This window comes from Sarcophilus harrisii, chromosome 1 (genome assembly GCF_902635505.1).
Source record: "Sarcophilus harrisii chromosome 1, mSarHar1.11, whole genome shotgun sequence".
Lineage (NCBI taxonomy): Eukaryota > Metazoa > Chordata > Mammalia > Dasyuromorphia > Dasyuridae > Sarcophilus > Sarcophilus harrisii.
Window position 1 is genome coordinate 213,973,990 of NC_045426.1, and position 26,167 is coordinate 214,000,156.

The following is a 26,167-nucleotide window of genomic DNA, read 5'->3' on the forward strand; positions in this document are numbered from 1 at the left end:
TACTAGTCCTGTAGGATGCTGGGCAAGTCACTTAATCTTGTTTGCCTCAATTACCTCATCTGTAAAATGACCTGGAGAAGTAAATGACAAAACTAATCCAATATCTTTGCCAGGAAAACCCCAAATGGGGTCATGAAAGTTGTGACTGAAAGGCGCAAACAACAACCAGAGTTCCCATTTCCTTTCATTGGGTGAACCTATCAGTCATTGTACATTTAGTGTTGTATTTAGATTTCTGTTACTGTGTGTTACTTCTTCACCACCAAAGTGGGAGGAAGGAATAAGCATTTATAATGCCTGCTGTGTATTGGACATTGTGATAAGTGCTTTACAGATATTATCTCATTTGATCCTCCCAACACCCCTGCAAGGTAGATGCTGTTTCCTGATTTTACTATTAAGGAAACTGAGGGAAACAGTTAAGTGTCTTGCCCACGATCGTGAAGCTAACAAATATCTGAATCCAGATTTTAATTTGGGTCTTCTTAACTAAAAGCCCAGCATTCTATACCCTTATGTCCACTCTGCTATGTAAAAGAAGTTGAGGGTATGAAGTTGTTTTGTAATCTAGCTCTATGCTAGAAGATGTGATAGTGGAAGTCTATTTCAGGATTGGCGTAGATAGATAGATAGATAGATAGATTGATTGATTGATTGATTTAAAAGGGTGCTTAGTTTTGTCCACCACTGAATGGCCTCTCAGTTCCTATCATAGAATGTCATCGTTGAAAGGTACATCGAAGGCCATCCAGCCCAGTTCGTATCCAGAAAAGAATCCTCACTACAATACACATGGATAATTGATCATACAATCTTTGTTACAAGATGTCCAGTGAAGGAGAACTCATTGCCTCCTAAGCAACTCATTTCACTTGGAGAATAACCATCAGTGTAACGGATCCGAGATAAAATGATTTTATTTGTTACTTCTATCCCATGTCTGGCCAATTCTTTCTCCTTATCTTTCTTAGTGCCATATCTGGCAACTGAGAAAATTAAGTTGATCCTCTATCATTTTCTAATTGTTTCTGTTTACAGTTAATTGGTTTGTTTTATACTGTTTAAATCATGTTTCTTTGTCTCTTAAGTTAGTTCAGAATTCATTTGGCCTATAATGGGTTAAATTTAGAAATCCAGTTTTCTTGCTAATCACTGTTCTGTTCTTGCCTCAAGGAATTCTGCTAACCTTGGGAGATGTGGCTTGCCATAGGGGAGTTGGTACTAACTAATAGCTTTAAATCACCAAGCCATCCTTCAAGGATGTCTGGTTTGCTATCCAAAAGAGTCTGGGCTTGCAGAGGGATTCACACAATGAGCACAGGAGGGAAGGAAGGAGCCCCTCATTTCCAATCTCCAGTCAATCATGTTATTCTCCATGCCTCAGCTGTCTAACCAGTAATGTTAACCTCAACCCTATGTTTCATTCTTTGTTCTGTGCTCCCCAAAATCTATAAAAAGGGAACTATCCTTTTGCTTGGGGCTTTTGGTTAGAAACTAAGGCAGTCATTGACCCATCTTATTCTCAGATTATACCAATCCTGATAATAAAATATTATTAGCTCAGACAAATGTGCCTTCATTTATCTTTTTGTTCAGCTTTACTTGTGACACTTTCAAGTCCTAGCTAAAATATCGCTTTATACGAGGTCTTTCCCAGTCCTCCCTAATTTTAATGTCTTTAGTCTATTGATTGTCTATAATTTATCCTGTATATGTATCATATTTATACATACCTGTTTTCATGTTGCGTGTCCCTTTAGATTGGGAGTTTCTACAATTTTTCTACAATTTATCTTATATGTCTCTTATTTGTAAATAGTGATTTTCACTTGGTTTCGTCCTGAATGCAGGAATTGTCTTTTGCCTTTGAATTTCTAGTGTTCAGTACAATGCCTGGCACATAATAGGTGCTTAAATGTTTTTTTGACTGGTTGATCTGTAGAATTGGATAGTAACTTTTTTAAAAAGCAGACTAAAATCAGGGAACAATTAGGAAAAGAAGTTTTAAGGAGGAAAGTATTTGGAAAAACAGATGGGGATTTTGAGGGTAAAAATTATTTCAAATATAAAAGACTTAACTTTGGGATAATGAAAAAGACATGGACTAGTTGGGAAAATATGTTTATGATTTATAATGAAAACCCTTTGTTAATATTTATATGCTGTTTTATTTAGCAATTTTTGCTTTAGTTTTAAAAAGTCAGTGGGCAGGAATAGAGAAAAAATGGGATTTTTCAAAAGAAAAATCTATATAAAAGGAAATTAGGCTGCAAACAATAATATGTAGCTAGAGATATGGTTTGTAGTAAAAAAAAAAAATTCATTTCATTAGATGCTCCTAATTAGTTAATTAACCCAATTAACCAGAATTCTCTCATCTTTTTTGTATTCCAGAAACATGCCAAAGGCCAGGACTTGTTTGATCAGATTGTATATCACTTAGATCTTGTGGAAACAGACTACTTTGGCCTCCAGTTCCTCGATTCTTCCCAGGTCACAGTATGTATGCCTTTATTTCATGTACAAATGTGCAATGTGGAATCATCTAGAATTTGTAGACAATAATAGGAATTGTATTTGACCATGTTGAAGCTACAGGTTCTCCATTATCAGGTAAGGGTTCTTACATAAAGAGTTAGAGGACACTATGAAACTGAATAGTAATAGGTTAAGAAAAACTAAGAGAAATTCATATTTTCCACAATGCAATACTACTTAGATTATGAAACCCATAACTACATTAAAGCAGTGGGATATGCATTAGGGAAACATTTTGAGAAAGAAATGAAGAGAAATGGGAAAACTGCTGTTTACAGACTTTGAGCCTGTTGTTTGGGGATTTGGGGTGGTACAGCTTTTATTTTTAATCAGCTGAAGAGTCTTTTAACCAAAACATCTTCTGTCACCTTGCTACTTACTGGAAGAACATGCTTATAATGTTCTGTTCAGTGTTTTCTATTATAATGGTGCTAACTGAATCACAAATAGGATGTGTCCTTAGGGGGTTGAGGGGTGGAAGAAGGAACAGCTGAAGGAGGAGATCCGAGCTGTGCTCCATGATCCATGTGACTTTGTTAGATCAGGAAAGATTCCAGCTGGCCTTCTCTGTTGATGACTTTCCTTACCTGAGAAAAGAACATTTACTTTTTTGATGTCAGACTTTATTGAACTAAAAAGCTGCTCAGGGGCCATAGATGTCCACTTATATAAACTGTCCTATTTTAAAGTGGAAATTTTAAGACGTCTTTAAATGAGGTCTGTCGTCTTTCTTCTGCCTCATTGAAACAAAATCTGAGTTTGGGGTTTGAGGAAAGAAAATTGAGATAGTAAATAAGTTTTCCTTGGGTCCTTCAGCATAGAATTGTAAAATCAAAGTGCCTAGGGCTGGTATCTGGGAAACACCACCATTAAATAACCCTGCCTATTCTCTGTCCCCTCATTCATTAGAGCCAGCTGAACAAATTATCACAAACAGGACTTGAGGCTAGGCTTACTCTCCAATGATTCTCATTAAATTGAGAGAAGTATTGATTTCATCAAAAGCTGGGAAAGCATGCTGCCACAGTATCAAAGTCCTTTGTGCTTATCTCTTGCCTAAGGACAATGAATGGAAGATAGGTAACTAGCACCGAGGAAAAAGAGCAATGAACTTGGAGTCCACTTGAGTGGAAGACTTGAGCTTCAGTCTTCATCTGTAGTGTGATGTTTAGTTTCACTTCAAAAAAAATAATGAGGAGTTCACTCTGAGTCTCATCTCACAAATAGGAATTTATATTTCAGTGCAAGCAAATGGTTTCCAGTATGGGAGTATTGTCTATCTTGGTATAATACATTATCAAATATATGTTCTCTAGATTGAATAAATTTGTGAAGTTTGTGCATATATACACACATGTATGTATATTCACACATGTATACACACATCTATATTTGTGTTGTTTTAAAATTGTATGTAGGTGCTGTTGTGATGAATAAAATATAAATTTACTTACAATCATTACAGAATTTGTTTTACTCTATCAAATTGTGATTAGCTTGGCAATTGTTAAGTCACTGCAGAGTTAGATAACAAACAGCCAATAAAAAACTTCTCTTAGGGAAATGAGTTGGGATGCTGTTGTTGATTTTTGAAAGTATTCAATTTAATTAGGTAACCACTGTGCCAAGCCCAGAGATTCCAAAAGAGACAAAAGATAGTTCTTGCTCTCAAATAGTTTATAATCTAATCAGGAAGATAAAACTGTAAACAAATATACACAAAGTAAGCTGTATACAGTATAAATAGGAAATGATTAATAAAAGGAAGATGCTGGAATTAAGAGGAGTTGGTAAAGGCTTCTGTTTTTAAAAAATATAACTTATTTTTCTGTTATATTTTAAGTTCTTCCTTTACCCTTTCCCACCCTGAACTAGAGAAGACCACCATTTGACCTAGAATGTATGTATATAAACCATACTTTGCACACTTTTAATGTAACAGTTCTTTCTCTGGAAGTGGATAGTATCTTCCTTCATAAGTCCTTTGTAGTTGATTTGAATATTTATAATACTCAGAATAGCTTAGTTGTTCGCAGCTGTTCCTTGAACAATATTGCTGTTCTCTTGCTTCTGCTCATTTTACTCTTCATTATTTCAAATAAGTCTCCATATTTTTTAAATAGACCTGTTCTTCATTTATTGCAGCATGGTAGCATTCCATTCACAATTGTATACCACAACTTATTTAGCCATTCCTTGATTAATGAGCATCTCTTCAATTTCCAGTTCTTTGTCACCAGAGAGTTATTATAAATATTTTAGGACATGTGAGTTCTTTCCCTTTTCTCTTGATCATCTTGAGAAACAGACCTTATAGTGATATTTCTGAGTTAAATAGTATCACGGTTTTATAACTTTTTGCACATAATTTGAGATTGTTCTCCAACATGGTTGAATCAGTTCACCTTTACACCAACAGTGAATTTATATTCCAATTTTTAAAAATCCCATCCAACATTTGTCATTTTCCCCTTCTGTTATATTAGTCGGTCTTATAGGGTATGAGATGATATTTCAAATATCATCTTTAGGATAGACAACTCTGAGACTACATAATAGGAAATTCTTCCTCTGTTTTTGTATACTCATCATGTTTGGTGATGACTGTCAAGTTGATACTCATTTTTTTTAAGCGAATATAATTTTTTTATGAGGAGCAGTTCATATCAACTACTTAAGGTAGGTTTCTATTTCTGTCTTTTCAGATTTTTTTCAATAGTATTTTATTTTTCCAGATACATGTAAAGATAGTTTTCAACATTCATTTTTGTAAGACATTGTATTCCAGTTTTTCTCTCTCCCTACCCTATGTCCCTAAGATAGCAAGTAATCTGATATAGGTTAAATATGTGCAATTCTTTTAAACATTTCCAAATTTGTCATGTTGTTCAAGAAAAATCAGATCAAAAGTGAGAAAATTATGAGAAGAAAAATAAGAAAGTGAAAATACTATGCTTTAATCCATATTTAGTCTCCTTAGTTCTCTTTGGATGTGGATGGCATTTTCCATCCCATGCCTATTGGAATTGCCTTAAATTACCACATTGTTAAAAAGAGTCAAGTCCATCACAGTTGATCATCACATAATCTTGTGGTTACTGTCTTCTTTTGGTTCTGTTCACTTCGTTCAGCATCTGTTCATATAGGTCTTTCCAGGTTTTCTGAAATCGGCCTGCTCATCATTTCTTATAGAAAAATAATATTACATTACATTCATATATCATAACTTATTTAGCCATTCCCCAATTGATAGGTGGATGCCTATCAGTTCACTGGAAATTTCCACTACAAAAAGGGCTGCTGTATTTTTGCACATGTGGATTCTTTTCCCTTTTATGATCTCTTTGGGATATAGATCCATTAGAGACACTGGTTGCACTCTGTCTTTACCTGTTCTCCTAATAATGGCAAGTGATGTTCCCTAATGTTGTGGGCTAAGTTTCAGAAGATGCAAATATATCTCAAATGAATAACATTTGGGACTGTGACCCAGAGAACGTGAGCTAGTTGGGAGAAGGAACAACTGGGACAAATGCTCTAAGATCTATAACTCTGCAGTACACAACTTGACTAAGCCTCTTTGTTTCTCCAGTGGCGCTGGTCCAGTATGAATCCCTATACAAAAGAAAATGTGATAGTATCTAGAAGCAATTCTCTAATCCCTGAGACACTTGAAAGATTTTAGACAAGCATTTAGTTGGACAATCTTTGACAATTTACTCTTATTCTGACCATTGTTTATTACTCACATAGTGGTAACTCTTAATAAAATCAAGGCATGTGGTTTTTTAGGACCAGAATGTATTCTCTTGGTCCATGTAACTGGAATTGGAGCTTCTTATGGAACTGTCTGGATCCCCTGAACTACCTTGGGGTTTAGTCATTAACTAGCAGGGGGAGCAGCTCTGCTAAGAGATTCAGTGTGACTTAAAAGCCAGAAATTCCTGATAGATTGGGAAAGTTCCAGAGCTTTAGAAGAGTTCATGTTCATGTGGGAAGAGGACCATCTGAGCCTCTCCTCATCTGTACTCAAATTCCTGCAGTATTCTTAGGTATCATCCTGTGGCAGAATTTCTAGGGATGCAGGTATGTGGTGGAGGTGGGAATAGTTGTAGAATCTCATGCTTCCAGGAAGTACGGGATAAGAATAGAGATGAGGATTTATGGTACAATGTTCTGGCAAAAAAATTTCTAAAGTTCAGTTGTGGGATGGAGGAAAGGGAAGAAATTATCATTGTATTAGCCTTTTTGGACAGCATATATACTCTTACACATATGTATGCATACATATGTTCATACCTATGCCTATGTATATGCAAGGATTCTCAAAGTGTATTAACATCAAATAAGGAAACCTTTTTTTCAACTAACCAATGACGGCTTGTCATACATTGTTGGTTTTGCTTCTAGTGCAGAAAGCAGCCCATTTTACCCTTTAAAGATGGGTTAATGTATCGTAAGGAGAACTGGTTTTGGAATCAAACGAGTTCTCAAATGGGAACTTTGACAAGTCACTTTCTTTTTTAAATTTTTTATTAATTGTTTTATTTTTCTGATTATACTTGTATATTAACTTTTTAAATACACATTATTTTTATGAATCATGTTTGGAGAAAAAAATCAAAACAAAAGAGAAACCACGAGAGAGGAGGAAAAAAAACAGGAAAAAAGTGAACATAGGATGTGTTGATTTATAATTAATTATTTCCATAGTTATCTTTCTGGATGCAGATGATGTTTTCTATCTAAAATTTAGTGGGAATTGCCTTGGATCACAGAACCACTGAGAAGAACCAAGTCTTTCATAATTGAACATCACACATTCTTGCTGTTACTGTGTACAGTGTATTCCTGGTTCTGCTTATTTTGCTTAGCATCAGTTTATGTTAATCTTTCCAGGCCTTCCTAAAATCAGCTTGTTCTTCATTTTTTATAGAGCAAGAATATTCCATTATATTCATATACCATAACTTATTCAGCCATTTCCCAACTGATGGGCACCTATTCATTTTCTATTTCTTTGCTACCACAAAAAGAGCTGTTACAAACATTTTTGTACATGTGGGTCCTTTTCCCTCCCTCATGATTTCCTTGGGATACAGTGCCAGTAATAGCACTGCTAGGTCAAAGGGTATGCACAGTTTTATAGCTCTATGGACATAGTTCCAAATTACTCTCCAGAATGACTGGATCATTTCGCAGCTCCACCAACAATGCATTAGTGACCCAGGTTTCCCACATTCTCTCCAACATTTGTCATTATTTTTCCAGTCATCTTAGCCAATCTGAGAGGTGCTGGGTGGTACCTCAAAGTTGTATTAATTTGCATTTCTCTAATCTATTGGTGATTTAGAACATTTTCCCATATGACTATAAATGGCTTTAATTTCATCTTCTGAAAATTGTCTATTCATATCCTTTGATCATTTATCAATTGGGGAATGAGGCAAGTCACTTTCTTTTTTTCATTTGCTTTGACCTTCTCTCCCTTCCTCCTGCTATTGGGCTTGAGCCAACAACCCCAAATCCCCCAGAGATAAACTATGCTACTTCAGGTCTGGAGATGAGGATAAGAACAGATGAGATATGGGATTACTATGAGATCAGATTTAGAGGACAAATCCCAGAGAAGTCCCAACAGGGACCACACATTGGGAAGTTGACCCACTGATATCATTTAATTGAACCTTGGCTTCTTCACCTGTAATAAAATAATAATTGTACTGCTTACCTCACAGAGTTGGAATGTAATAGAGTGCAAAACTCTTAAAAATAATAATGGCTTTTTATTTTTCAAATACTTGCAAAGACAGTTTTCACCATCCACCCTTGCAAAACTTGTGTTACAAATTTTTCTCCTTCCCTCCCTTTCTTCTTCCTCTCCTAGATAGCAAGTAATCCAGTATAGGTTAAACATGTGTAATTCTTCTAAACATATTTCCACATTTATCATGCTGTACAAGAAAAAAATCAAATCAAGAGGGAAAAAATGAGAAAGAAAAAACAAGCAAGCAAACAAACAAAAAGGTTTTTTATGTTAGGATTCAGACCCCATAGTCTTTCTGGGTGGGGATGACTCCATCACAAGTATTGGAATTGGCCTGAATCATCTCATTGTTGAAAAAACCAGGTTCATCAGAATTGATCATCATACAATCTTGTTGCTGTGTACAATGTTCTCTTGGTTCTACTCACTTCATTTAGCATTAATTCATGTAAGTTTCTCCAGGTTTCTCTGAAATTATGCTGCTCATCATTTCTTATAAAACAATAATATTCCATTACATTCATATATAATAATTTATTCAGCCATTCCCCAACTGATGGGCATCCACTCAATTTCCAGTTTCTTATCACTATAAAAAGACCTGCTACAAACATTTTTGCACATGTGGGTTCTTTTCCCTTTTTTATGATCTCTTTGGGATATAGAGTCAGTGGAGACACTGCTAGATCACAAGGTAGGAGTGATAAATTAAAGTCTATATAAATGGAAGATTGAAATGAAGATGATTTAAGCTCCTGGGTGCCTATTTCAGAGTAGATTGTAGATTAGAACAAAAAGGGAGAAACATAATTGCCTGTCAGAAGCTAGTTTGTAATGTTGAATAGTTAAATATCCTCCCTATGTTCTTGCATCCCTTCTCTTTTGTCATCCATTCATCTTAACAGTTTTGTTAACTTTTGTAAGTTTCATCCTAGCAGTTTTGTTAACTTTATATGCTCAGAGGAACCATCCTGCTTTATAATAGATTAAAAATGGATATTGTGTTTAGTATACTAGGAGAGGATAAAATTTGACTGACTAAATTAGACCTGACCTTTGTCCTTAATTTTTCTTTGATTGTACTTTTTCAAAACTGATAATTTTGCATTCAGTTCAACAAACATTTATTTTTAAAATATTTAAAAAATTTTAAAAGCTAAGTACCTTCTACTTTTTAGAGACAGAGTTCTGACATTCACAGTCCATGGGTAGATTTTAGGATGTCCATGAATCTGGATAAGGAAAAAAGTTACTTCATTATTTCTATATATTTGATTTTCTTTGTAACCCTCTACTTCATTTTATGTGTTTAAAAACATTATCCCAGGAAGATGTCCGTAAACTTGACTAGTCTGAAAAAGGAGTCCAGGACACAGAAAAAGTTAAGAACTTTTGCTCTAGGGATACAAGGTGAAAATCTATGTAATCCTTGTTCTCAAGGAGACTGCAATTTAGTAGAATTTAGTATATGTAAATATACATGTAAATAGGATACCAAGTATAGAGGGAAAAGGAGTCAAAGGAAAAATCACTACTGTATGCCCTTTCTTACTGTATGTAAGAAATTTTAAGGAGAAAGAGAACATTTTCAGCTGGATTTAGATAGGCTTCTTGGAAGAGATAGGATCTAAAATATGTAATAAAAAAGAATTCAAAAAACAGATGAGAAATGAAGGCATTTTAGACATTGGAGAAGGAAGTTTAAATGCACAGAGATAGAAGAGTTCAGGAATAAGTAAATATCTAATTTTACCAGAGTCTATAATGTATAAAGGGATGTTGGATGCAATAAACTCAAATTAAATTTGAACCCATTTGTGGAAGTCCTTAAATTGGCATTAAATTAAGGGGTTGGTGTTTTATCCCAGTGGAGTTGACCCTCTAGGATTGTGGAATCAACCAAGATGTGGGAAGATCCTATCTTCCCTATGATTATATACCTATCCTTTTTCTAATGCTTCCCAAGACTCCTTGATTCCATCACTTCTCTACCTTATTCAGACTTCCAACTTTCCATCTTTCGTGCCTAGAGTTAGTCCCTTAAGATAATTTTAACTTAACCCTGAAAGCTAGAGGTACAGTCAGAAAAATTCTTATCTAGTATATTTACCCTATGACCCCAGGGCAACTTGTGACAGAAACGGCTGCCCAGAAAGATGGGACCTGTACTTCTTTTAGTGACCTATGCTTAAGAGCTCTATTTATTCTTTCCCTTTTCATTGGGGGAGAAGGTAGGGCAGAGTGAATTGTTTAGAATGAACAGGCACAAATGGGTTGTGATTTTCATTACAAAAATACTTTATCTTTCCCCCTAAAACCTATTTCTCTTCTGAACTTTTCTATTTCTGTTAAGAACTTCCTAATACTTCTAGTCACCTGGAATTGCGTTCTAGTCTTCTCAGTTTTACTCACCATATATAATGAAGTTGCCATATCACCTCATTTTTATCCTCACAAGGAGTTTGGGAGGCAGCCATTATTACTATTACTTTCATTTTTACAGTAAGATGAAGAAACTGAAGCAAATAATAGTATAATAAATATCCGAGTCCAGGTCCATCAATCTATTGTAGAGTAGTTCCTTGTTACTTCTGGGAATCAAATACAAATTCATTTTACATTAAAAATTTAAAAATAAATAAATAAAATACCTAAATAGGATTGGAAAAGGTACGATAACAGCCATTCAAGAAAGAAAAGTAGATTTACATGGAAAATTGCTGAGTTGAAATTAGAGAAAATTCACTTTAATTTACGTCTAGTAAATATGCATGGAAACATATATCTTGTTGAAAAGTGACTTTCACTGACTTTGTATGACCTTTTTTTTTTATTGTTGTATTGTGTATTTTTTTTTTTTTGGCCTTCCTTTTTTTTTCCCCTGAGACAATTGGGGTTAAGTGACTTTCCCAGGGTCACACAGCTGGGAAGTGTTAAGTGTCTGAAGTTGGATTTGAACTCACTCCCTCCTGACTTCAGGGCTGGTGCTCTATCCACTGCACCACCTAGCTGCCCCCTCTATTTTTTAATTAAAACATTTTTTTAAAAAAAGATTCATTTACTTGGCTAGCTACAATGATTATTTTAATTGAATTATTAGTAACACAATTATCTAATAGCAACAGAGAACCACTAAAACTTTTTTTCTTAAAGCAATGAAATGGCATAGTCAAACCTTTTCATTCACAGTTAGTTATTTCCACCTTATTATCATACAATTTAAACTCAAGGTTGGTATTCATTTTTTCATTTATCCTTCAGCAAAATTTGTCATATTTCAGTATATTGTATTAGGTGCTAGGTGATGGGGGAGGAAGGTTGCAAGCTGCACACCACAGATAAAGGCAGGATACTTGTTCTCATGGAGCTTACAGTCAAATAGGACATTGACATAAACACAAACACCTATAACATAATATGTCACATTATATGTTACATATTTTAGAGAATTACATGGGGAATGTTATCAACTGTGACTAAAAGAATCAGAGAAGGATTTGTGAAGAAGAGGGCTTTTGATTTGGACTTAAAACGATGGGGAAGAATTCATTAGGACGAGAAGGTGAGACACATGATGTTTCAGGCAGAAGATGGAATGAGAAGAAGCAACAAGACCTGAAGAGCTTGTAGCTTGTCAGATAAGTCAATTTGATTATAATAGAGCGTATAAGACTATAAAGGTAGGACGACGGATTATGGAGAACCATAATGAATGTCAGGTTAATAGAATTTGAGCTTTACTAGAATAGCAGTAGGGAGTCCTTGAAGAGTTTTGAGCAAAGGGATGACAAAACCATTGCAAAAAAAAAGAAAATTAGATATCAACATAAAGCATAGTGGATCTGAGTGCTGATTGGAATAAGAGTCTATGGAAACAGGAAAGACTTATTGGGAAATAATGGCAATAATCCATGTAAGTGGTGATAATAGCCAACATATGTATACTACTTTAAGATTTGTAAAGTACTCTACCTAATTATCTCATTTTTTGGAAGTACATTGACAAGTTGGAGAATGTCCAGAGGAGGGCAGCCAGGACAGTGAAGGGCTATCTAGGTCACACCATAAAAGGATTAGTTGAAAGACAAGGAACGTTTAGCCTGGAAAGAAGAGCCTTGGGCAGTCTTGGTCCTAGAGAGTCCAAGTTCAGGGATTATGGGGACACCAAGGCAACAAGAACCAACAACCTAGTAGCAAAAAGAACTTTATTAAAGTGATAGAAAAAGGTAAGTGCGAGAGCTTATGCTTCCAACAGCAGGAGGATGTCCTGATTAAATCCCTGTGGAGCTGGCTGGCTTCCAGCATCATGAGTTTGATCTAGGAGGAAGCCTCACCACATGAGAGTAGTGCTTTTTGTAGGAAATTGAGTACTTTAGGAACCAGCTGAGCAATCGGTTCTTGTATAGTAGGCATCATGCAGTAATTTATCACTTGCATGTTACATAGCATATAAGATCAAATAAAGAGGATTTCAAGCAGGAATCATTACAAATCTGAAACTGAGAGACCCTTTATTTACCTAGATTTTATACACATAAACTTCTGGAGGACAGCAAGGGAAGATATAATAGTGGTCTTGAGCAAGACTTTTACATAGACAAGGGATTAAATTTGAGAAAATTCTTTTGCAGGGTGTATTGGATGGTCACTGAGGTCCTTTTCAGCTCTGAAATTCTCTGCTTCTGTGACTCATTCAGCATGGCCCCAGAAAATAGAACTCAGTACAAAGAAATTGTAAACATGCAAATTTAAGCTTGAGATTGTTTTTGTTTGTTCTGCTTTCTCAAGAATCATGACATCACAGAGGTGATACCATGTCATGCAAGTGAATTGGATTTGAGGGGGGGAGAGCTGTGCAAGGTCAGCCTTATTCTCTCCTCTAGAGCCACCTGGGTCCAATGGCAAGACAGATACAGATCAGAATGACTAAAGACATAGTGGCAATTAAAGGTATTCAAAAGTAAAATGGAATGTCTTGGGAAGTAGTAGGTTTCTCCTTTATGAAAAGACTGAATGGTATTTTTTAGACACGTTAGCAATATTAGCAATATCCTCCAAAAGAATGTCACATGTGAAACTTTGTGCTCTTTTTACAAATTATTATTCATTTATTTTTAGCATTCACTTAAATTTTTTTTTAAGTTTTGAATTCTTTCCTTTCTTCCCACCCATTGAAAAAGGCAAGAAATATTGGTAGAATTGTACTCTCCATTCTGGAGAGCAATTTGGAACTATGTCCAAAGATCTATAAAAGCATGCATGTTCTTTGACTCAGCAAGACTACTACTAGGTTTCTATCCCAAAGAGATTAAAGGAAAATTTAAAAAGACCAATCTATACAAAATATTTATAGCAACTATTTTTGTGGTAGCAAAGAATTGGAAGTTGAAGGGATACTTGTCAGCTGGCTGAACAAGTTGTGAGATATGATTGTTCTATAAGAAGTGATGATTAGGATGCTCTCAGAAAAACTTGGGATACAAACTGGCAAAAAGTGAAATGAGCAGAATCAGGAGAATAATATACAGCAATATTGTATGTGGATCACCTGTGAGTGACTTAGATTTTCTGATTAGGTCAATATAGTTCTTAAAAATTTGCTTATTTTTTACTGAGGCAACTGGTTAAGTGACTTGCCCAAGGTCACACAGCTAGGAAGAATTAAGTGTCTGAGGTCGAATTTGAACTCTGGTCTTCCTCATATCAGGGCAGGTGCTCTATCCACTGTACCATCTAGCTGCCTCATTCTTAAGAATTTTTGATGAAAAATACTGTTCACCTCTAGATAAAACTGATGGAGCTTGATTGAAGATTGAAGCATGACTTTTTTTCCCCACTTTATTTTTCTTGCCTTTTTTTTTTTTTTTTTTTGGCAAAATGACTAAAGGAAATTTGTATGATTTCATGTGTGATTGACATCATGGTTCTTGTCTTCTTATTGGGTGGGGAAGAGATGAGAAAGGCGAAGAGAAACTCAAAATGTCTATAAAGCAAATACTAAAAAGAAATAATAAATTGAAAAAAGAACACACAGCTTCATGATGTATTCCTATAAAGGATATTGCTAATAGAGGTAATGCTGCAAGTCTTATAAGAGTGGATAGAACAATGAGATGTGAAAAGTTATAATTTTCATGGAAAAGGAAATGAGAAATGTTGAAGGGATGGCAATATCCATCTATTTCGTACTAAGTGCTTTATAGATTTTTCTCTTCTAGGGTCTATGGGTGTTCCAGTGATTTGATCAATGACCTGTAAAATGATCTCCATTTTACAGTTAGGAAACTGGGGCCAGACACAGGTTAAGTGACATGTTCAGGTTATATGACTAGTAATTATGTTGTTCAGTCATTTCCATCCTGTCTGACTCTTCATGATCCCATTTCGGGTTTTCTTGGCAAAGAATGGTTTGCCATTTCCTTCCAGCTTATTTTACAGATGAGGAAACTGACTTGTCCAGGATCATACAGCTAATAAATGTCAGATGCCAGATTTGAACTCGAAAATATGAGACTCCTATTTCCCACTCCAGACCTGGCACTCTGTGTACACTATGGCGCCACCTAGCCGCTTGTACAACCTGTAATTACTTGAAGTCCCAAATGAATTCAGGTCTTTCTGACTCCAGGCTCAGTGCTCTATCCCTTATGCCATCTAATTGTCTCTAGTATAAAGACTGCTAAGATAGTATGTGTGGGGTGGATGATGTAATTAAGCACCACATACTGGAGGCAGTATGACTCTCCAGGCTTTTTGTGATAGCCCCACAACGATCATTTGTGTGGGAGTAGTTTATTTAGAATTAAATTATATTATTGTTTTTAAGTAGTAAACCTTACAGGATTCATTTGTAGGTCACTCACTAGCCTGCCACTTGACGCCTCCTTATTTTATCTTAGTTTATTTGTTTGAGTTCTAAAGAAATCCAGGGATGGGTTTGGATATTTTCTTAATAATGAATAAAATCTAAAAAAAAATAATGAATAAAATTGCAGTCTCCTCATTAATTAATGGATTGTCTTAAAGATTTAAACTGGGAAAACCCTCTTTTCCAATAGTAGTTACTTGCTTCTAGATTTTTTCTTATTAAGCAAATATTAAAATTACTCAATATACTATTAAGGGAAGTCACTAATAAAACAGGCATAGATAGATATTTTGGTTGTGGGGGGAAAAAACCCCTTCAGTTCTGTAAACAAATTTTTACCATTCATTTCACTCAAGGTACTGATTAGAGTTTCTCAGGAAAAGATTTAATATTTTCCCCCAATATTAGAATTAAATTCAGTCCAGCAGGAAATAAATTATTTTAATCCTTTTCTTTTTTCTTCTCTTCAGCCATCATGTATGACAATCTCTTCAGATTGCATTGTGGGCTGACAGTTGACTTCATAGAATTCTCTTTGTAATGTTTCTTCACAAAATAACAGCTGACAGTTCTAACAAGAAAGAAGTTTCTTGTCATCTTTTTTGTCTTTTCCAGAGATTGCGCATAGATCAGAGTTAACACATACACACACACACTCGATCTCTCTCCTTTCTCTCTCTCAAACCATAGAGGCATCTCCTAACAAGGTATTTACAATTGTTACTCCAAATTACATTCTAACCTGCTCCCCTACCCTTGAAAACATTTCATAGTGTTCTTAAAGATATAGTAATAATATCTATAATTATCTCTGTGAAAAAGCTTAGTGAAACAGGTATTACAATTACAATTGTCTTTTTTTTCCTTTTATGTTAGATTTTTTGACCATTTCCAAATCATGCCTCATAATATGGTTCAAGCTCTTTATCCCTTTCTTACCAGAACCTGAATTCTGACCCAGGACTCTAGGGCAAACTTTATTTAGCATTCTTTTGCCCAAGAACCTATCCTCTCTTGATTGTTTCCAAACAATGGTGCTACATGCAGATTCATCTCTTCCTCAGCTTTCTAGCTCTCTTTTTACCTCTCTCATTAGATTCTAAACTTCTTAAGTGCAGGGACTGTTGCTTATATCAGTGTCCCCATCACTTAGCAGTGGGCATGGCTTATAGTGCTTCATAAATAATTTTTAATTCATTCATTTGTTATGCATAGTAAGAAATTGGTACATACATATTCCTGAACCCTTTCCAATCATTACTGTTTTGTTGTTGTTCTCTGTAACATAATATATTATTATCTAGTCTTTGCATAGAGAAGGAGAGCACAGTGCTGTGCATAATTCAGCCTTGACTCTCTAAGTCAAGGAGAGCTGGGTTCTAGTACTTCTTGACTATAACTATACGCAAGTTAACCTCTAAGTTTCCCAAACAAACATTTAAGACTGTATTACAGATAGCTGCCAAATTAATGATCTATGTGGATGGAAAATGTTTTAGCATCAGATGTTATTTGTCACTTATTACTCATTACAAATATCAATTGGTGACATGGGGGTGGGGGGTGGAGTAAAGACCTCTGTTGTACTTATGAAATCACAGGTCTCTACCCTGTGATACACTCCTCCACATCACTAATTATCATTTGTAACAAGCTGTAATTTTATGGATATTGTATTATTTCTTTTTCATTCATGATATTTCTAAGTTAACAGACTATTGTTATATAATGTTCTTACTTCATTTTGAACAAAAATATTTTTGTTCAATCATGTCCAACTCTTCATAACCCCATTTGGGATTTTCTTGACAAAGATACTGGAGTGGTTTGTCATTTCCTCTCCAGATTAAGAAAAATTTATATTTACAGATGAGGAAACTGAGGCAAATAGCATTAATTGACTTGCCCAAGATCACCAAGCTAGTATCTCGGGCCAGATTTGAATTTAGGAAGATGAGTTTTCTTGACTCCAGGCCCAATGCTCTATCCTTTATACCGTCTAGCTACTATGGCTAGAATCTCTTTATCTTGGGCTACTTTTTAGAGTTAAATCTAACCCTGAGATGTTAAAATGTATTTAAGTTTACTAGAGCAAAGAGATTAGTTGGGAATTCTCTTTGTTTTTATTGCAGATGGTGCTTTACTAAGTGTAGGGTTATGCATTCCTGGAAGAGGCACTAAAAATCAAAATGAATTAACTAAAATATGATTTTTCTCATAGAAACAAGATATAATAATAGGGAGTTTTGTTCTTTATTAAGGATTCACAGCTTAGCTTTTTTTTTTTTTTTTTAAGGGGGATGGTTACAATTTAGATTTTTGAAATACTACATTTAAGTAGTTATTTCAGTAGAGAATAGATTCAAAAGACCAGCAATATTTGCTCTGGAGAAGGGAAGACTTAGTTGGAACAAGTCATCCAGTTTCAAATATTTGAAGGGTTGTCATGTGGAAACCCTTGCTTTCTATGGCTTGAGAGGCAGTAATTAGGAGCAAAAGGGTTCAAATATAGACTAAATTCTTACTCAGGTCAAGTCTGGGTTTTATACCTCTGAGGTCCCTTCCAACTAGAGTATTCTATGATCAATTAAGCACAGAGACACACAAACTAATTGTAGAATTCTCTACTTTACATGATAGGATCATGATCTCTCCAAAAGTTGTTTTGAATATCAAATAAGATAATATATTGTAAAATACTTGGTAAACAACAGAGCTGCTTTTATCAGTGTCAACTGTTATCTTGCCCAAGGCTCTGATCCTTGTAATTTTGTCATGTTTTTATTTTGATTAATCAAAGTTTTTTATGTTCAGGATACTTTAAAAAAAAATTAATTCTGAAATTTATTATTTGGTGTGTGTAGAGAAGGTAGAGAAGGTGTTGTTTTGTTCTTGTTGTTTAGGCAATCAGGACTAAGTGACTTATCCAGAATCACAGCAATAGTGAATATCTGAGGTAAAATTTGAACCTATCCTCCTGACTCCAGGGCCAGTCACTGCCACTGCTGCCCTGAAGGTTTTTTCCAAGCAGAAAAAAATTGAAAGTGAAGATTAAAAAATAATAATAATAAAATTGACCAAAAATTATGGTAGTTATAGATTTATGATTATATACCTTTTTGGCATATTGAAAAGTTTTGTACATTTAATCATCCTTGTAGTTCTGAAAAAAAAAAGTTTTAATTATTAGAAATACCACTGCTTTAGAGTTGTGACATGTTGTGGGATGTCAGCAGGTTTCAGACTTTTTTTACACTCTTAAATTACTGACTCCCTACCTCACCTCCAGCCAAGGATTTTTGTTTAGAGATGATAGATATCAACAGTTACCATATTAGAAATTAAAATGGATAATTTTTAAAATAACATTTATTAAAGATAATAATAGTTATTGTAATATAATAATAAACTCATTACATATTAAATAAGTTATTTTTAATTACAAAAGAATTTCCTAAAGAAAATAAAGTGAAAAAATAAAAAATTTAAACAAAAATAAAATTTAGAAGAATGGTGTTATTTTTAAAGATATTTTTGCAAATCCCTTTAACAACAAAACATAATATTCCTACTGTTGCATTTAATCTGCTTTGTTTGATGTATATGAAGAAAATGAAGCCTCACATAGATAGTTGGAAAAAGGAGAAATATTTTAATAAGAAGATAGCTAAATTTTAGTTTCATTGAAAATAGTTTTGACCTAGTAGACCCTCTAATGGGATCTTGGGGATGCTGGGCCACACTCTGAGAAATGCTACTGTAGGCTAACTGTGAACAGATATTTTAAAATGGTTCAACTTTTCTCTAATACTATTTTTCAGCATAGTTGTAATTTAAATTGAACTTTTTCTTACAAAGTATTTTAAAATTATTAGAAAAAGAACAAAGATAAGGTTTGACTAAATATTTTATATGCATTTATAATTATGTGACCCAGAAAAACTCCTAATCTTCCTATCCCGGAGGAAATCAAAACTACCATAGGATTAGACCTTCCAATCTAGTTTTCCCGTTCAGGGAATAAGAAACAAAGGCTATTCAAAAGAAAAGTTAAATGGTTTTTCTGTTTTCCCTTGAATATTCTCTTACATTTGAATTTCAATATGAAATTTCAGTATAAAAATGGGATATAACAAAAGGGAAAAATTTGTCACCATATGGAAGAAATGATGTCTAGTGGACATAAATAAAATCAAATAAAAATAAATTTAAAAAAATAACATCATTCCCCTGTTACCTTGTATCTACATTGGGATTAGTGTGAAGGATCCCATGAAGTAGTTACATCATTGTTTTACACAATTTTCACAATAATTATATATAAAATCTGGTAATTGGTCCCAGCCCAATGGAAGTGTGCAGTGTGGATTCAGGATTCATTATTCACATTAATTGAGACTCATTTATCTTATCTTTTGTATAGAATTTCACACATACACATTACCTTTCCTTATAGAATGGGAACTCTTTGAGCACAGGGATTGTTTAATTTTTGTCTTTTTTTCTCTAGAACCTTATACAACGCCTGGAATACAAGTGTTTACTGAATGCTTGTTGATTGATTATTTGGAGGGGATGCCATCTTGTATGAAATGATCAAACTATTGAAGTTTTTGATTTAACAAAGTTCCTGGAATGAGTAGGAAAATTGGAAATCTAAAGAAATAGTTCATCTTAAAAGTGTTCAACATTTTTAATAGAATTATATTTTAAAACCACATTACAAAGCACCTCAATGAATGACAAATAAAATTTTGACTGTGGGACACATCACATGAGAATAGTATGATGTACTAGTACTCAAAAAATCAATAAGCATTTATTAATAAGCACTATTAGGTACCATGCCCTGGATTAAAAAAGAAAGGCAAAAGGCAGCATATCCTCTTAAGGAGATCCCTTAGTAATTAGAGAGACCTGCAAACACTGTGTTACCTACAAGGTATAGAGAGAATACATGGAAATAATCAATAGAGGGAATAGAATTAAGAAAGATTGGAAATTAGAAAAGCTTCTCATGGAAGGTGGGATTTTTATTGGAAGCAATGGAAACCAAAAAGAGATGAAGAAGGAAAGTAGGCATGGAGACAAGAATGAAAAGTTTGGAGTCGGGAGATGCAGTATCTTGTTCTGGGAACAACAAGGGGGACCTTGTTTCTGGATTACAGATCACTGGACTGGGAGTAGTCAGAAGATAATTAATTTTAGTTCTCTATTTGCTATATGAGGTTAGTCAAGAGCTAACTTGACAAAATAAAAAAAAAAATGATTTTGTGAATCATTTGGGTCTTACCTCAGACAGAGTGTGTTTCATGATTCTTCCCCATCCCTCTGTATACAGTGAAGCATAATGAATCTCTCTGGGACATAACCAGTCCATAAAATTGTATATTTTTTCTAGACCAACAATATCAGCATTATAATATAGTTCTTATTAGAAATTTCACATGCAATTTCTTAAGTTGAGACTGAACTTTGAGGATTTGAATATTTTACAATTCAATTATTTCTTTCTCTGCCATCTAAAATTATTGCCCCATATAGGAATATGGTCATTACAGTTACATAAAATAGCCAGAGTTATCCACAAACCCTCTGGGTCATGTTGACTTTAAGACATTAAAATCTCATCAAATGATAAAAACAAATTAAACACTTAGCTGATATTTGTTGACGGTGTAAAGTTTTAAGAAAATCACAATCCTTGTACTCATGGAACTTAGAGTTACTCTCATAGAGATTATTGAGATTTGATCAGTTTTGTAATGATAATATGGTGATAAAAGGAAAGATTCAATAAAAGGAACATTGGAGTAGCAATGTATATCTTGTATCTCAAGATATTATAATCTTGTTTTAGAATATGGGAATTGAAGGGGAAAGCATTGTATAGAGAGCATTTGGATATGGATCAATGGAAGGAGGAATAGAAAGGATATTTTGTCAGGAATATACTATAACTCACCCAGTCAGAAGGAAGAAATGAACAATGAGTTCCAAATAGATCATAGAACTTTTACAGACGTATGATATCTTATTGATGGAGGGCTTAAACTATGGGGACATTTACCAGAGCACTCTTTCTGCTTTTTTTTAAAGCATTGGATTTCAAATTAAAGAACTTGACTGAAAAGCTGGCTCTGTTTCTTGTTATCTATTGTGACCAGAATTATTGTTGAAATTTTTTTATACTTTTTTAGAGAAGGGAGGAATCTTTCTAGACACATAAATCAGCAGCTTTGGCTAGGAATTATTGGGATAAGCTAGGTCTGGTGTTGGTAGTAGAACCTTAGCTACTTCCCTTCTCATTCTTATCAGTTAACTGATCAAAACTCAAGCTAGTTTTTCCTAGCTGAGTCTGAAAAAAAAAACTGCTCCTCCAGATGATAGAAGCCAAGATTTTTAGGGAAGGTGATGAAACTAATTACTTAATATTCATTAAGGTTGAAGGTGAGCATTTGGAATGATGGCAGTCCTGCTCAATAGCCTAACATATCACATCACAACTACTATTAGTTATCCATTTCATTCCATTTTTTCCAGTCCAAAGATCTTTTTCCTTCATGGAGAAAACAGAAGCAAGGTAAGAATTAAGCAGCTTAGAACTGACTATGTTATCCATTATAATCATGTTTCAGTCACCAGCAATAAGTAGCCTCTCCATTCATTAATCTTTCATTTTCCAAAATAGAGCTAAAGAGCTTTAAAAAAAAATCAAAATAAAATACTCTTTTTGTTCTCCTTAGCTCTATTCATCATTCTTAGTTCATGCTAGGTTTTTATTTTTTGACAGACTATTGAAAATTTTTAAAAATTTAATATACATTAATTTTTTTTGTTTACATACCCATAGATATTTCCTCTTGTCTCTTTTTCTACCATTATTACACTGAACTCTTCTTTGAAACACCACCAAAAAAATTAGTCTGACACAGTGTCTGCATCTAACAATATGTAACTCATTCCATGTTCCCATTTGTATCTTTTTTTTTTTTTTTTTTTTTTTACAAAAAATAGGGGGTTTTTTGGCTAGGTTTTGTATTCATATCCCAGATTGAATATTTTCTTATTACAAAGAAAAGAAAAAACATCTGCTTCAGAAATTTTATACTTCCTCTTCTGTTTCATTATATCTTCCATTTTTCCATTCCTCAGCATTCAGCTTCAGTATCTCTTGGTTTTGCTTATTTCTTTCTTCATCACTTCATACAACATAAATTGGTTTCAACATTTCTATGAATTCCTCTTATCCATCATTTCTTACTGTACAATATCATTCTATTACATTCATATATCATACCTTTTTTTAAGCCATTTCTAATCAGTGAATACCGATTTGGTTTCCTATTCTTTTTTACTACAAAGAATGATATTGTGAATCTTTTGGAATATATTGGACATTTATTTCTGCTTTTAACTTTCCTGAAGCATATGGACAAGCATATAGACAATTTTGTCACTTTTCTTGCTAATTTTAAATTAAAATCCATAACATGATAGTACCAACATTGCCTTGTTTGCCTTGTGTTCTGAATTTCTTTCTGCTGTCTTCTGTGTATTTAAAAACTGTTTTTTGACATTCTTTTCTTTTTTGTTTTGGTATCACTATCTCCACTCCCTTCTTCTTCTTCTCTGTCAACACCATCCTGCTTTCTGATCTCCTCCACAGCAAATAGAAATATAGGCAGGCAACACAAATGTGTATTATAATGGTAATTTCTGAAGTTGTATGTCTCACTGTGTATTTACCTACATTCTATTTATCTCTCCACCAAGAGATGGAGCTGGCATCATTGCTTTTTCTGGAACTATGATTCTTGTCATTACATTGATCAGAGTTGTTAAGTATTTAGTTTTCATTTATAGTTTGATCATTGCATAAATGTGATTCTATTCACTTAACTTTGCATTATTTCATACAAAATTTTCCTTGATTTCTCTGAATTTAGCCCTTTCATAATTTCTCTTAGTACATTCCATTATCTTATTATGCTCATAGTTTATTCAACATTACACAGTATATGAACACTTGCTTTCATTCTTCCTTTCCTCTCAAAAAATTTCTGTTATAAATATTGTATATATTGATATTTACTTTTTGTATATATGATTCCTTTATTTTTTTTCTTATACTTTCAGATCATAAACCTAAGGTATGCACAATTTAATAACTTTGGGGTACAGTTGCTAAATCATTTTTTAGATTGGTTGGACCAATGTAAATTGTCCAGTATGTGCTTGCTCCCCCTCAGCACTTCTTAACACTTGCTGGTGATTGTAAGATGGAATTTTATAGTTATTTTAACCTGAATTTCTTTTGTAATTAAGAATTTGAGATTGCTTTTTTTTTCGATTTGGGCTTTTTTTTTTTTTTTTAATACCATTGCTGTTAGCTTGGATTTATTCCCTTGACAACTACCATTATCTGACTTTTTTATTGTATATCTTTTGGGGAATGGCTCTTGTTTTCATATATTTGTATAAATTTCTTATTTGTCTTGATTTTCAGACAGTTATCAGATAAACTTGCTGATAATATTTCAATTAACCATTTTCCTTTAAATTCTAATTGCATTGTTTTTTTTTCTTTTTTGGTACAAAACTTTTCAAATTATGTCATTAGAATTGACCATTTTATTCACTCTGATTATTCCTTGTTTGGTCAAGAATTATCCTATATATAGTTAAGAAAAGTATCTCCCAAGGGCAATTGCATGGCATAATGGATAGAGCACTGACCCTGAAGTTAGGAGGATCTGAGTTCAAATTTGGCCTCAGACACTTAATACTCCCTAGCTTGTGTGACACTGTGCAAGTCACTTAATCCTAATTGCTTCTGCAAAAAAAAAAAAGAGAGAGAGAGAAACAAAGAAAGAAAAGTATCTTTCTCCAGTCATCTCTATTTATGATATGAATTTTTCTATTTAAGTTGCATATCCATTTAGAACTTATTCTAATATATGATATGGGATGTTAGAACTAAGCATTTCTCTGAGATGAGTTCCCAGTTTTTCCCATTGGTTTTTGCCATATAGTGAGTTCTTACCTAGAGTTTGTTTTGTTTATTGAACATGGTGCTATTTTTATTTCTATTTTTTAAAAGAACTACTTGTAGGATTTACTTGTAGTTGTGAGCTTATTCTCTTTTGGATTTACCTGTTTTATAATATTTCACAGAAATTGCTTGGTATTTTCTTATACTTACTGACATTTTCAGCATCTTTGGGATTTGAGATTTTGTGCTTTTGTCTTTCTCTGCTCTTAGATGCATTGAATAAATTTTATTTGGCCCTGCCTTCTCTGAAAGCTCAACATCAATGATAATTTATATTGGGTGGCTGGTATTAGGCTCACTATCTCGTTTAATCCCTAGTTTCTATTTTTTATAAAAATTAGAATATTCTATTCTATTTGTCCACTGTGGTTTACTTGGCTCTTGTTTTTTTCTTTTTGCATTATCTTGGTTTCTACCCTTTGTTGTTGCTTTAAAAAGACTTTTGGGATGTTTGAAATCACATTATCTTGGAGACTCATACACAGTTCTCCTACTCCAGCTCTCAATTGTTATCATTCCAGATGGTTTCCTTAATCTCTTTTGCTTCTAAAGTAGTCACTGGCTTGTGATGCTCCTGTTGGGAATGCTGGCTGGTTTAATAACTATTTATACAAATTCCCATGGTCTTCTCTTCCTTCTCCACTTCTGCTAGCTCTTGGCTGTTAGAGATCATTCACTTTAATTTTTTTCTAGTATGACTTTCTCCTCCATTTCATTCTCTCTTTCACTGTTTATCAGTTTACCTGCCATTGACCCTTTTGACCATCTTCCAGCATCTTGTGGCTATTATTTGTGCGTGCAGCCCTGGAGTATCTTTTTTCAGAGGACTTTTTGGAATACATTTTAGATATTTACTGGATTTGAGAGAGCTAGATTTTTTATACAGTCTTTCACACCATTATATTAAACAGAAACACTATAATTTTAAATTCATAGTGCCCATTTGAACCCTCTTCAGATAATTATATTTTTGTCCACTCCCCCATTGTAGCAATTTTTTATGCTAGCTTCTTATTTTTCAAAATATATGCAAAGATAGTTTTCAACATTCACCCTTGCAAAACCTTGTGTTCCAAATTTTTCTCCTTCCCCCTTCCCCTAGACAGCAAGTAATCCAATATATGTTAAACATGTACAATTCTTCTAAACATATTTCCACATTTATCATGCTGCCAAGAAAAATAAGATCAAAGAGGAAAAACAACAACAAAAAGAGTGAAAATACTATGTTGTGATCCACATTCAGTTTCCATAATCCTCTCTCTGATGCATATGGCTCTCTCCATCATGTCTATTGGAATTGACCTGAATCACCTCATTGTTAAAAAGAACCATATCCATAACATTTAATCATTGTATAATCTTGTTGCCATGTATAACAATCTCCTGGTTTTGTTCAGTGAGCATCAGTTCATGTAAGTCTCTTCAGTCCTTTCTGAAATTAGCCTTCTGATCATTTCTTATATAACAATAATATTCCATTTTATTCCTATACCATCCATTCAGTTTCATCAGACCCATTTTTACCTTTCTTAAAAACCCAAGTACCAAGTTTATTTTATTTTGAAATTTTTAAAATTAAGTATAGGCTTATTACCACAGTGCTAGGTGGCCCCTTAGTGCACAGAGTGCCAGGCCTGAACTCAGAAAAACTCATCATCCTGAGTTCCACTCTAGACTCGTATCCTTAAGTAGCTGTGGGATCCTGGCAAGTCATTTACCCTGTTTGCCTTAGTTTTCTTATTTGTAAAATGAGCTGGAGAAGGAAATGGCGAACGACTAGTATCTTCACCAAGAAAACCCCAAATGGGCTTGTAAAGAATTAGACATGCCCCAAATGACTGAAGACCAACATGCGGCTACATGTTACTTCTTTCTGACTCCTCGTATGTGCCTGAATGATAGCTGGCAGAACACGAATAGATGGGAAATCTTTGTC

At 34.0% G+C, this 26,167-nt stretch overlaps 1 protein-coding gene and 1 pseudogene across 8 annotated transcripts in view; both read left to right on the forward strand.

The window, feature by feature from the left end:
- The window catches only part of EPB41L4B (erythrocyte membrane protein band 4.1 like 4B), a 237,269-nt gene that overhangs the window by 50,135 nt on the left and 160,967 nt on the right, over positions 1-26,167 (forward strand). For all 8 annotated transcript variants that reach the window (XR_004234294.1, XM_031969236.1, XM_031969248.1 and 5 more), the window contains exon 2: positions 2,395-2,499. Coding sequence is in view for 7 of the 8 variants with exons in the window: in XM_031969236.1 (XP_031825096.1) it covers positions 2,395-2,499 (105 nt within the window). In the remaining variant the exon portion in view is untranslated. The remainder of the gene's footprint in view (positions 1-2,394; positions 2,500-26,167) is intronic.
- LOC111719319 overlaps positions 2,584-26,167 on the forward strand; it is a 32,874-nt pseudogene continuing 9,290 nt past the window's right edge.